This window comes from Equus asinus, chromosome 8 (assembly GCF_041296235.1).
Source record: "Equus asinus isolate D_3611 breed Donkey chromosome 8, EquAss-T2T_v2, whole genome shotgun sequence".
Taxonomy (NCBI): Eukaryota; Metazoa; Chordata; class Mammalia; order Perissodactyla; family Equidae; genus Equus; species Equus asinus.
The window spans coordinates 77,750,666-77,762,582 of NC_091797.1; the positions used below are offsets into that span (position 1 = coordinate 77,750,666).

General features: G+C 61.4%; 1 protein-coding gene across 1 annotated transcript in view; it reads left to right on the forward strand.

The window, feature by feature from the left end:
- CCDC63 (coiled-coil domain containing 63) overlaps nt 1-9,692 on the forward strand; it is a 33,921-nt gene extending 24,229 nt beyond the window's left edge. Inside the window, exons 7-10 of the mRNA XM_014858674.3 lie at nt 433-507; nt 3,981-4,173; nt 5,602-5,805; nt 9,393-9,692. Coding sequence (XP_014714160.2) covers nt 433-507; nt 3,981-4,173; nt 5,602-5,805; nt 9,393-9,544 — 624 coding nt within the window. The 3' untranslated portion in view covers nt 9,545-9,692. The remainder of the gene's footprint in view (nt 1-432; nt 508-3,980; nt 4,174-5,601; nt 5,806-9,392) is intronic.
- The last annotated feature ends 2,225 nt before the right edge of the window (nt 9,693-11,917 follow it).

The following is an 11,917-nucleotide window of genomic DNA, read 5'->3' on the forward strand; positions in this document are numbered from 1 at the left end:
GTCCCTCACAGGAGCCTCCAGCCACACGCAACCCTTCAGGTTTCAGCTAACTGAAATTAAATAAAATGGAAAAGTTCGTTCCTCTGTGGCACTAGCCACATTTCGAGTGCTCAGGGCCCACGTGTGGCTGGTGGCGGCCGTGCAGGATGGTGCGTGTAGGACATTGCCACCATCGCAGAAAGTTCTCTTGGCCGCACTGTTTTAGACACTTCTCCAGACAGGATGACCACACGCGCCATGCCCTCATCCTCCTTTTAATTAAGAAACATCAGAAAGGGCCTCCGTGGGCGTAAGAGGGCCCCGGGGTCCTGGGCTCCTGGAAACAGAGACCTCAAACCGTCCTCAGCTCCCTGGGCCTGGGCTTAGTTTTAGGGGGGTAATGGGGGGGCTCGGGCACCCACTTTCCTCATGGTCCCGTCCTCTCCCGAGCAGAACGAGATCATCCGCCTGCGATCCCAGCAGAAGTCCTCCCACGACAACAGCCGCTCCGTCCTGAGGCAGCTGGAGGTGAGACGAGGGTGGGTGTGGCTCGGGGGCTCCGATGGCTGTCTGTCCGTCTGTCAGGCGGCCTGTTGGTAGGTTCCCAGAAGGAGTAAGGCCTCTGCCCTACGAGTCTACTGGCCCGGGTCATGTCTGGATGTGTCCCGACGCTTTGTCACAGGTGCCTCTGTCACAGACACTGCTGCAGGGTCTTGCCCCCGGCGCCCCGTTGTCCGTTTCAAGGCCTCCCCCCTTCAGGGAGCCGGCCCAGGCCCTCGCGCCTGGCGTGTCGTCCCCAAGGCACATTCCAGACCCATCCCTGCCTCAGCCTGTTCTCTCCCTGGTCCTGGCTTGGCCTGTCCTCCATCAATGATGGTCATTGCGAGCAGTTACTGTGTCCCAGGCACGGGGCCACGCGCTCTGCCCGCACGATCTCATTTCCTGCTCACGGCAGCCCTGTGAGGGAGCTGCGCTGATCTCTCCGTTTTACAGATGAGGAAACTGACCAGCATTGTGGAGCTGGGGTGCAGGATGAGCTCGGCCCTGTATTCAGCCACCGACAGCAGGGGCCCAACGTGACAGTGGCCTGAGCAAGATAGACGTTTATGTACTTTGTCAAGAAATGAGTCGGGGGGCCGGCCCCGTGGTTGGGTTCGGTACACTCTGCTTTGGCAGCCTGGGTTTGTGGGTTTGATCTCAGGCATGGACCTACATGACCCGTCAGCCATACTCTGGCAGCGTCCCACATATGGAGTAGGGGAAGACTGGCACAGATGTTAGCTCAGGGCTAATCTTCCTTAAGCAAAAAAAAAAAAGGAAAAATGGCAACAGGTGTTAGCTCAGCGCTAATCTTCCTCAGCAAAAAAAAAAGAAAGAAAAAAAGAAAGAAGTCTGGAGACAGGCACTTCAGGGCTGGTCATGATGTCATAGGTGACCCTGGCTTCTCCTTTCTGTTTTGCCATCTTTAGTGTGTGGCTTACATTCCCAAGGATGCCTCATGGTTGTATTACAGCTGCCAATGGTCCAACCACCACATATACATTCCAGGCAGGAAGTAAGCGAGGGAGGCAGGAAGGCCTTGCTAACTGAGTTAGCAGCATGAAAGCTCTTTCTCTGAACTCGCAGCCAGTGGCTTCTGTGTTTGCATCTCACTGGCCACCCCTATTGCAAAGGAGGGTTGGAAACAGAACTGTGAGCCGGGTGCAGGCCACCCCGAATGCAGTCAGGGTTTCGTCATTAAGGTATAAGGGGAGCGTGGATAGCAAACGTCCGACAGAGCGAGGAACGCAGAGGGTCGGACTGCAAAGCCCTGTTCTGATCAGACAGTTCGCAGCTCGGGACCTGCTCCGGCTCGTTTCCCTTCCCCGAGCCTTATTTCTGTTCTCCGGGCCGCCCAGCACCCAGGTGCCCCCTTGGGGTGGGACGGGGGCTGCTCTGCACCTCAGGGTTTTGAAGGCCTCGGGGGGCGGGCCTGTCGGCCTGAAGTCCTCCAGCAGCTCTCTGTTCCCCTGGCTTCAGCACGGCTTCCCTCTTTTCAGACTCAGATCCTCCAAGCGGAGAACCTGTCTTCACAGCCCGGCTCACAGAGCCCGTTTTCTCGCCCTCTGTCGATGCTCGCTTCCGTCAGCTCTGTTCTGGGACCTTTCCCCACGCCTTCCATCTCATCATCTCCTGCCCCTCTGGGAGAAGCGGGGGCCCAGGCCCTTCACAGGAGGGGTGCAGCATAGGAGTTAGGAGGCCCTGGGAACAAACGCTTGGGTGTGACTCTCAGGAAAGCTACTTCAAGCTGTGTGACTTTGAGGCAGTGACTTAACCTCTCTGAGCCTCTGTTTTCTCACCTGTAAAAGGAGCTCATAATTCTCAGTTAGGGCTGTGAAGGTTGAGTACACTCACGCAGCACACACTCGGGGCGCCACTGGGCCGGGAGCTGTATGTGTGGCCACCGTTTCTCTTGTGGATCCCAAGCCGCTAAAACCTCAGGCCACCGCCACCTGGTTACGGAATAGCCGCCCGAGGACAGAGCTGACCCCGACGTTTGGGCTCAGACCTCTCAAGACGTGGGAGCCCGGGCGGGGTGGGGCGCGAGGATGATGTGGGTAAAGCACCCAGGACGGTGGGGCGCAGCTGCTGGTGTGGCCGGTGCACCCGGCTCTTTCCTCTAAGCCTGCGCCTCTAACGCGGTGTCAGGAAAGGGCGGGCGATGCCGCGGGGACGGAACATTCCAGCAGCCGGACCGAGGCAGCCGCCTGGTGTGGTGGCTGGAGACGGTGCCAATCCGGGCCTCGGAGCCTCAGTTTTCTCACCTGGAAAGCAGGGCGGTTCACAGGGCTGCCCCTCTGTGTCCTTATTTGGGACGCTGCGTGCAGAGCCCCGGGGACGGGCGCGGTCCTCACGGCCCAGCTGAGGCCTGGGGGTCGGGGCCCCACCCCGGAGGGGACTCAGGGTCCTGGGGCCACTGCATCTCCATCTCGGAGTCTGGCCGGGCACACGTGATCAAGGCTCCCGGCGACGCCACCGTGGAGCCGAGATGGTCTCAGAGGGGCTCTCAGACTCCACGGGGTCGGGGTCACTGCGGGCTCATTAGGACTCGGCCCCCGCCCCCTCGAGAGCCGAGAGTGCGGCTCCCACAGTCCCCAGGAGGCCGGCGCCGCCGTGCTGGGACCCCACACCCAGAGCCCCCCGGCTGGAGCAAGACCTTTAAATTGCGGGTGAAGTCGGTTTGTCGGATTGCAACCAGCATTTAAAGATAACAAGACAGAACAGAACAGAATAGAAAACACTGGAACACACAGTAAAAATACTGATTCGTGAAACTTTCATTTGATTAGATGATATATATAAACACACACACGCACCCACTTATGTAGGTATGTGTGTATTATTGGACTACAATGTAAATTATATTTCTTTCTGTGGGCCACAGTTTTTCAAAAAATGAGACACCAGTATTTTAAAAAATATTGCAATCCGGGGACCAGCCCAGTAGGGTAGAGGTTAAATTCAGAGCACTCTGCTTGGGTGCCCTGGGTTCGCAGGTTTGGATCCCACGGGTGGACCTACACCACTCGTCACTCACATACAAAATAGAGGGAGATACGCACAAAAGTCAGCTCAGGGCTAATCTTCCTCAGCAAAAAAAAAAACCAAAAAAAACCCCCCCACACACAACCATAATCTGGTACATCTGTAGACACACCTACATATAGATGTAAGTGAAACGAAACATACATTGAACAATATTTACCCTCACTGCTTGCAATGCATACTAGTATTTTCTCTTCCTTTCTTTTCTGTTCTGTTCTGTTTCATTTTTCAAAAGTACCGAGTGAGGCCCATTAAACTGATCTTCGCCCCCGTAGAGGTTAGAAAACTTGCAGAAATTGGAGAGTCTGGCTCCAGAGGGCCCCGAACCCTCATTCCGGCTGAGAGTCCTCAGGGCGGGGAGGGCCCCCCGGGGGCGGCCTGGCTGACCTGGGGTGGGCCTCGGGCTCTGCCCCCAGGAGAAACTGAAGAGGACCACGGAGGAGGCGGACGCGTACGAGAGCAGCTACCGGGAGATCAGCAAGACCCTGGAGCAGCTCAGGAGCTCGGTGGAGAATCTGTTCAAGAAGATCAAGTGCGACGCCACTGAGATCCTGGTGCATCTGGGGGAGACGGGGGCGGTCACCGACACCAACCTTCCACAGTACTTCGGTGAGTCGTGGGGCCGCGGGCTCTTAGGAGCCGTTTCCAGAGTTTTCTGCGACCAGGCATGAGGACTTGTTCCTTTGGAGGCAGTGAGCCTGGCGATGAAGCACCTGGGCACGAAGGCCAGCCTGCGGGGTGCAAATCCCCCCTCTACTCTCACTAGCTGTGTGACTCTGGGCAACTTTCTGAACCTCTCTGTGCTTCAATTTTTTCATCTAAAAACAAAAAATGGGGGGGGGGTAAACCCAGTATTTACCTCGTAAATTTGTTGGGAGGATTAAATCAATCCATAGTTCTTAGAGAAAAACTATATGATCATCTAAATAGGCACAGAAGAGGTGTTTGAGAGCAGCATCAATTCATGATAAAAACTGGACAAACGAGAACTGGAAGGGAAGTTCTTAACTGATAAAGGGTGTCCACAAAAACACTGCCCCCCCCCCCCAGCTATTGTCCTACTAACATCCCCCCACGAAGTTCTCACTCTGAATCCAGGAGGCTCTCGAGATCCCATAGCAAGTTCCAGATGCAAATGCGTTTGGCCCTGACTTTCAGACAGATGAGCAACGGTACAGGCACTGGGACGTTTATTTAAAAAATCATCCAACTCCCGTGGTCCCTGAACGCACCTCCTGAGCATCCAGATGGCGCGGAGGCACAGCCGGATTCGCTGAGCTGGTCCTTCTCTCCACGCCCCCCGGCCCCACAGCTTGCCAGCTCCCCCAGGGCAGGGCCGCCCCGTTGTGTGTGGCTTTTCCTCTCTGCATCGGTGGCCCCGGCACAGTGCCGGGCAGGGTGGGCGTCCTGCCATCATCGGTGGATGAATCAGTGACTGAATGAATGAGTGACTGACTCTGGTGACTGCCTGGGGCTCTGAGACACAACGGGAAGGGCAGCTCCCCGACGTGAGGCAGGTCCAGGAGACACTCCTGCAGGTGGGGCGACCTGACCCGAGTCTCCAAACACCAGTAGGGGCCACTTGGCGAAGGGTGGAGGAAAGGCATTTTGGGTGGAAGGAACAGCATGAGAGAAGGCCTGGAGGCCTGAGGCAGAAAGAGCGCTGGGCCAAGTCGGTAGTTTCAGGCGGGGCTGCCGGTGGCTCCCAAGCCTTAGTGTAACCGCTGTTTCTCTACCTTCTTTCCGTTATCACCTCCTGAGGAGCCTTTTTGACATTCTTTCCCCATGAAGTTTTACCGCTGTCCTAAACCGTGTAGCTGTCTACACTGCGTGGACCTCTGTGCTTCAGACCGCAAAGAGTCAGGCATTTTTGCTTCTCAAGAACCAGGCTTGGCCCCTAGGGGTGATGCTGCCCCATTGAGGCGGCGTGGTGTACCCCGAGAGAACCCCGTCCTCCCAGGGTCTGGAGACCCTTCCAGCAGGGCGCCCCGGGGCCCGGGCCCAGCAGCCAGCGTGGCCCTGCTCGCTTCTTTCCAGCCATCATCGAGAAGAAGACCAACGACCTGCTGCTGCTGGAGTCCTACCGGCGGCTGCTGGAGGTGGAGGGCGCCGAGAGCGAGGTCCCGCCCGCCTTCGTCAACCCCTTCTGGGGCGGCTCCGCCCTCCTCAAGCCCGCGGAGCCCATCAAGGTCGTGCCCCCCATGCTCGGGTCCGACCCCTTCGGCGACAGGTTGGATGACGGTGAGCTCTCCTTGCCGGGTCTGCGCGGGTCTGTGTGGGTCTATGCGGGTCTGTGCGGGTCACTGGGTGGGGTCCCGGGGAGCCTGTGCAGGGGCGTCGGCAGGGCTGCTCTCTCCCTGTGAGTCTCGTGGGGCGTCAGTTCCCGGGGGACCATCAGCTCCAGGGGCGCGGTCAGTTCCGGGAGGCGGTCAGTTCCAGGGCGCGGTCAGTTCCCGGGGGCAGTCAGTTCCCGGGGACGCGGTCAGTCCCGGGGGGCGGTCAGTTCCGGGGGGCGGTCAGTTCCGGGAGGCGGTCAGTTCCAGGGCGCGGTCAGTTCCCGGGGGCAGTCAGTTCCCGGGGACGCGGTCAGTTCCGGGGGGCGGTCAGTTCCAGGGGGCGGTCAGTTCCCGGGGGCGCGGTCACTTCCGGGAGGCGGTCAGTTCCAGGGAGGGGGTCAGTCCCGGGGGGCGGTCAGTTCCAGGGCGCGGTCAGTTCCAGGGGCCGCAGTCAGTTTCGGGGGGCGGTCAGTTCCGGGGGCGCGGTCAGTTCCGGGGGGCGGTCAGTTCCGGGGGGCGGTCAGTTCCCGGGGGCGCGGTCAGTTCCGGGAGGCGGTCAGTTCCGGGGCGCGGTCAGTTCCGGGGGCGCGGTCAGTTCCGGGGGGGCGGTCAGTTCCCGGGGGCGCGGTCAGTCCCGGGGGGCGGTCAGTTCCGGGGGGCGGTCAGTTCCCGGGGGCGCGGTCAGTTCCGGGGGCGCGGTCAGTTCCGGGGGGCGGTCAGTTCCCGGGGGCGCGGTCAGTTCCGGGAGGCGGTCAGTTCCCGGGGGCGCGGTCAGTTCCGGGGGCAGTCAGTTCCTGGGGGCGCGGTCAGTTCCGGGGGCGCGGTCAGTTCCCGGGGGCGCGGTCAGTTCCCGGGGGCGCGGTCAGTTCCGGGAGGCGGTCAGTTCCCGGGGGCACGGTCAGTTCCGGGGGGCGGTCAGTTCCCGGGGATGCGGTCAGTTCTGGGAGGCGGTCAGTTCCCGGGGGCGCGGTCAGTTCCAGGGGGCGGTCAGTTCCAGGGCGCGGTCAGTTCCAGGGGCCGCAGTCAGTTCCGGGGGCGTTCAGTTCCCGGGGGCGCGGTCAGTTCCAGGGGCGCGGTCAGTTCCAGGGCGCGGTCAGTTCCGGGGGCAGTCAGTTCCGGGGGGCGGTCAGTTCCCGGGGCCGCGGTCAGTTCCGGGGGGCGGTCAGTTCCGGGGCGCGGTCAGTTCCGGGGGCGGTCAGTTCCCGGGGGCGCGGTCAGCTCCGGGGGCGCGGTCAGCTCCGGGGGCGCGGTCAGTTCCGGGGGGCGGTCAGTTCCGGGGGCGTTCAGTTCCCGGGGGGCGGTCAGTTCCAGGGGGCGGTCAGTTCCGGGGGCGTTCAGTTCCCGGGGGCGCGGTCAGTTCCAGGGGCGCGGTCAGTTCCAGGGCGCGGTCAGTTCCGGGGGCCGCGGTCAGTTCCGGGGGGCGGTCAGTTCCGGGGGGCGGTCAGTTCCCGGGGGCGCGGTCAGTTCCGGGGGCGCGGTCAGTTCCGGGGGGCGGTCAGTTTCAGTTCCGGGGGCACGGTCAGTTCCGGGGGGCGGTCAGTTCCGGGGGGCGGTCAGTTCCCGGGGCCGCGGTCAGTTCCGGGGGGCGGTCAGTTCCGGGGGCGGTCAGTTCCCGGGGGCGCGGTCAGCTCCGGGGGCGCGGTCAGCTCCGGGGGGCGGTCAGTTCCGGGGGCGTTCAGTTCCCGGGGGGCGGTCAGTTCCAGGGGGCGGTCAGTTCCGGGGGCGTTCAGTTCCCGGGGGTGCGGTCAGTTCCAGGGGCGCAGTCAGTTCCGGGGGGCGGTCAGTTCCGGGGGGCGGTCAGTTCCGGGGGGCGGTCAGTTCCGGGGGGCGGTCAGTTCCGGGGCGCGGTCAGTTCCCGGGGGCGGTCAGTTCCAGGGCGCGGTCAGTTCCAGGGGCCGCAGTCAGTTCCGGGGGCGTTCAGTTCCCGGGGGTGCGGTCAGTTCCAGGGGCGCGGTCAGTTCCAGGGCGCGGTCAGTTCCGGGGGCCGGTCAGTTCCGGGGGGCGGTCAGTTCCCGGGGCCGCGGTCAGTTCCGGGGGGCGGTCAGTTCCGGGGGCGGTCAGTTCCCGGGGGCGCGGTCAGCTCCGGGGGCGCGGTCAGCTCCGGGGGGCGGTCAGTTCCGGGGGCGTTCAGTTCCCGGGGGGCGGTCAGTTCCAGGGGGCGGTCAGTTCCGGGGGCGTTCAGTTCCCGGGGGTGCGGTCAGTTCCAGGGGCGCAGTCAGTTCCGGGGGGCGGTCAGTTCCGGGGGGCGGTCAGTTCCAGGGGCCGCAGTCAGTTCCGGGGGGCGGTCAGTTCCGGGGGCCGCGGTCAGTTCCAGGGGGCGGTCAGTTCCGGGGGGCGGTCAGTTCCGGGGAGCGGTCAGTTCCGGGGGGCACTGCCGGCCGGCCAGTGGTCCTCCTTCCTCCTGAGGCAGAAGCTCGAGAAGCGCGGGTCACGGGGCGGGAGGGGCGGCCCTGCTCTCGGGGGTCGGGGGCACCGTCGGCCCCTGGCTTTTGGAGGGCGCTTTGGCAGCGCACGGGGGACGCTGAGGAATGGCCACCCCAGCTCAGCGCGTCGCCTCACCTGACGGAACGGATCCCTCAGGAAACGCTTCTCCAGGGTCACAGACGGGACCGACCCATGTGGACACACAGGACGGGGAGGGGCGTGGGGAGGGAGGGGTATCCTGATTCCGCGTGGAAACAGGCGTGGAGGCTGGCTCACAGCCCGTAGTTCCGGGTGCCGGTCTGCAGAGAACTTCGCATTTCTAAGTTAAACAATTCTGTACCGTTGACAATGACCTTGCGTGACGAGCAATCAGAGGAAAAAGTAGACTTTTTAATAGTTGCCCCGCTTCTCTGAGCAGCATCTCAAGGGTGCAGGTGTGCCACGGATGAAGGGAGAGGGCTGTTACGCGTGCGCACACACACGCACACCCCCTGTTTGAGTTGGCGACTGAAACTTGGCAGGGCTGCGGGCGGGGTCTGGTTTCAGCCCCCGCAGCTCAGCTTCCCTTTGGGCCCCGGAAAGAGGAGGTGGCCGGCACAGCTGCTGGGAATGCTGTCCTCACAGGGACAGGACCTCCAGACGGTGTCTTCACTTCTGTTCAAGGCGGTGTGGTTCTCTCAGTCCACTAGCCCCTCTGGCTCGCATGTGTGAATTAGAACAGGCACCCTCTCTGGGCTGATTAATTCGGAGAAGTGCCCCTCTGTGTAGACATGGCTTGGCAATCACGCGGGGCTGGATTTCAGCCCATCCATTCACCCGTCTCCACCAGGTGTCTTTGTGCAGTCTACGTCCTGAACAACTGCACATGGTGGCCCTGTCTCCTTGAGATTAACCCAAACTCCCCTTTACATCCTCATCTGGGAGGGAAACAGTTATCATGGGCATCCCGGAGCGGTGCCTCTCTGCGTGTCCTCCCGGTCCCTGACCTCGAGCTGCTCACAGCCCACCCTCGGGCACTGCGGAGGGACCCACCCCAGGCTGGGCCTCCTTGCTGGCGTCCCGGGGCGGGGCAGCGGCGCTGGGCGTGGTCTCCAGCCTCCTCACGCGCCGTCTCTGTCTCCCGCGCAGTGGAGCAGCCCCTGGACCACGGCAGCCTGCGGCAGATGGTGCTGAGCAGCTACACGGCGCGCGAGTCCCGGAACCGCGAGCGGGAGGCGCGCCTGGAGAGCGTGCCCGAGCGGGCCGACGAGCTGCGGCCGCGGAGGAAGGCCGCCGCCTGAGCCCGGGCGCAAATAAACGCTTTGTTCCTGACCCCGCGTCCCGCGCTCCTGCTCACGGACAGCCCGGGCGGGGGGCAGCCGGCGGGCTCGAGCCCGACAGGGACCACCGGGCCACCCTCGCCGTGGCTGCCGGGGTGCCTGTGCCGCTCTGTACCTGTGTGTGTGTCTCTGTCTCTGTGTGTCTCTGTATCTCTGTGTCTGTGTCTCTGCGTGTGTCTCTGTGTGTCTCTGTATCTGTGTCTCTGTGTCTGTGTGCGTCTCTGTATCTGTGCATCTCTGTGTGTGTGTCTCTGTATCTCTATGTCTGTGTGAGTCTCTGTGTCTGGGTGTGTCCTTCTCTGTATCTCTGTGTCTGTGTCTCTGTGTCTGTGTGTCTGTGTACCTGTGTGTCTGTGTCTGTGTGCGTCTCTGTGTCTGGGTGTCTGTGTATCTGTATCTGTGTGTCTCTGTATCTATGTCTCTGTGTGTGTCTCTGTGTCTATGTGTCTGTGTCTGTGTGTCTCTGTGTGTCTCTGTATCTTTGTGTCTGTGTGCGTCTCTGTGTCTGGGTGTGTGTGTCTGTGTATCTGTGTGTATCTCTGTGTGTGTCTCTGTACCTGTGTGTCTCTGCATCTGTGTCTCTGTGTGTCTCTGTATCTGTCTGCGTGTCTCTGTGTCTGGGCGTGTGTGTCTCTGTCTCTGTGTGTCTCTGTCTCTGTGTCTCTGCGTGTCTCTGTATCTCTGTGTCTGGGTGTGTGTGTCTGTGTATCTGTGTGTATCTCTGTGTGTGTCTCTGTGTCTCTGTGTGTGTCTCTGTGTCTGGGCGTGTGTGTCTCTGTCTCTGTGTGTGTCTCTGTGTCTGGGCGTGTGTGTCTCTGTCTCTGTGTGTCTCTGTGTCTGGGCGTGTGTGTCTCTGTCTCTGTGTGTCTCTGTATCTGTTTCTCTGCGTGTCTCTGTATCTCTGTGTCTGTGCGCGTCTCTGTGTCTGGGCGTGTGTGTCTGTCTCGTGGATGAGTGTGTCACTGCAGGGCTGTGTCCGGGGCCCTCTTCCCTGAACCCCACGTGCCCTGGGTGCCCTGTGTGTGGCCTCGTCTCTGCAGGTGCCGGGCCACCGGGTCTGGGCGTGGGGACGCGGCTGTCGCGGGTGTGGAGCCCAGCAGCATGGGGTGGCCCTGGGCCTCTGCCTGGCAGCCTGCTGGTGGCTCTGCCCCAGGGGTGTCACTGTCCTCCTGACCGCTGACCCTGGGCCCCCGGTGGGGGGCTCTCGTTATTCTGGAGCCTTGAAGACTCCAGCCGCCTGGTCCGCTCAACCCCTCCCGGTGACCCCGCTGCCACTCCCGCGCCCACTTTCAGCCCTTTGTTCCCGTTGCGTCATTCGCTTGGCCGTGTCCTGTTCTTGGGAGTCTCTTGCAAACTTGGAGCACCCGACCCCCGCTCCCCTTCTTCCTGAAAGGCATCGGGATTTTCCTTCAGGGGACTGCCCTCCCACCTCAGGCCACATGGTCCAGGAAGGGGCCCATTTCAACCGCAGGAATGAGGGTCAGTCATGCGGCCCAGGTCTGCCAGTCAGAGCACTGCTCCTGTTTTAGGGCTGGTTCAGGGATCCCATCGGCCCTATTCTGGGGTTCGTGTGGAGCTGGGAGAGAGACGCCCTCTTCCCACTAGGATTGCTGAGGGGAGGGACAGGAGCCATTTTCCCATCAATGAGAGCAGAGCAACATACAAGAAAGCAGAGCAGTGGAGAGGCCTCCTCAGGTTCTGATGGCTGGGTGAGCTCCTGGATGCAGCTATGCCTGAAGCCCTCAGACTTCTTAGTTATGTGAACCCATTTGTTTCCTAAGTTGGGATTCTCACACCCAGAAGAGACCTGAATGCTGCAACAGTAACTTTGGTCACTCAAAATCAAGAGTCAGTTCATGCCCAGACCTTGTTCCTGGGCCTCAGACGAGGCCAGAAGTGAGCACCCCTTCCCCATCTTGCCAGGAGAGAAGTGCAGACAACTTCTACTTCACCTAAAATTAGAGAGTAACCTCTTATGATTGACGGATGTGGTTTTTTGCCCACTGAGCCATATTCTCAGCAGGCATGTGAGGCCTGTTTCTCTTAATCTCTCACGGGCCCGTTTAAACACATCCCTGGGAGAAACTCTCAGTGGAATCTTCCAGGAAGGGGTGTGCAGCAGCGAGCTCGACACACTTGAGCTCTTTGGGAGAAAGCGCTGTGGTCCGGGGGACATTCCAGCCACAGGGGGCCATGACGGGAACAGGCCTGAGTGGCCGTGTAGGTCTGTTTTCAATGGAGTCCCTAAGATTGAATCCCGATGACGGCAGGGCCGTCACGAGGCCACGGCCGCCTGCGTGGGACCAGCAGGGGACCTTCCTCCTGGAGGCAGAG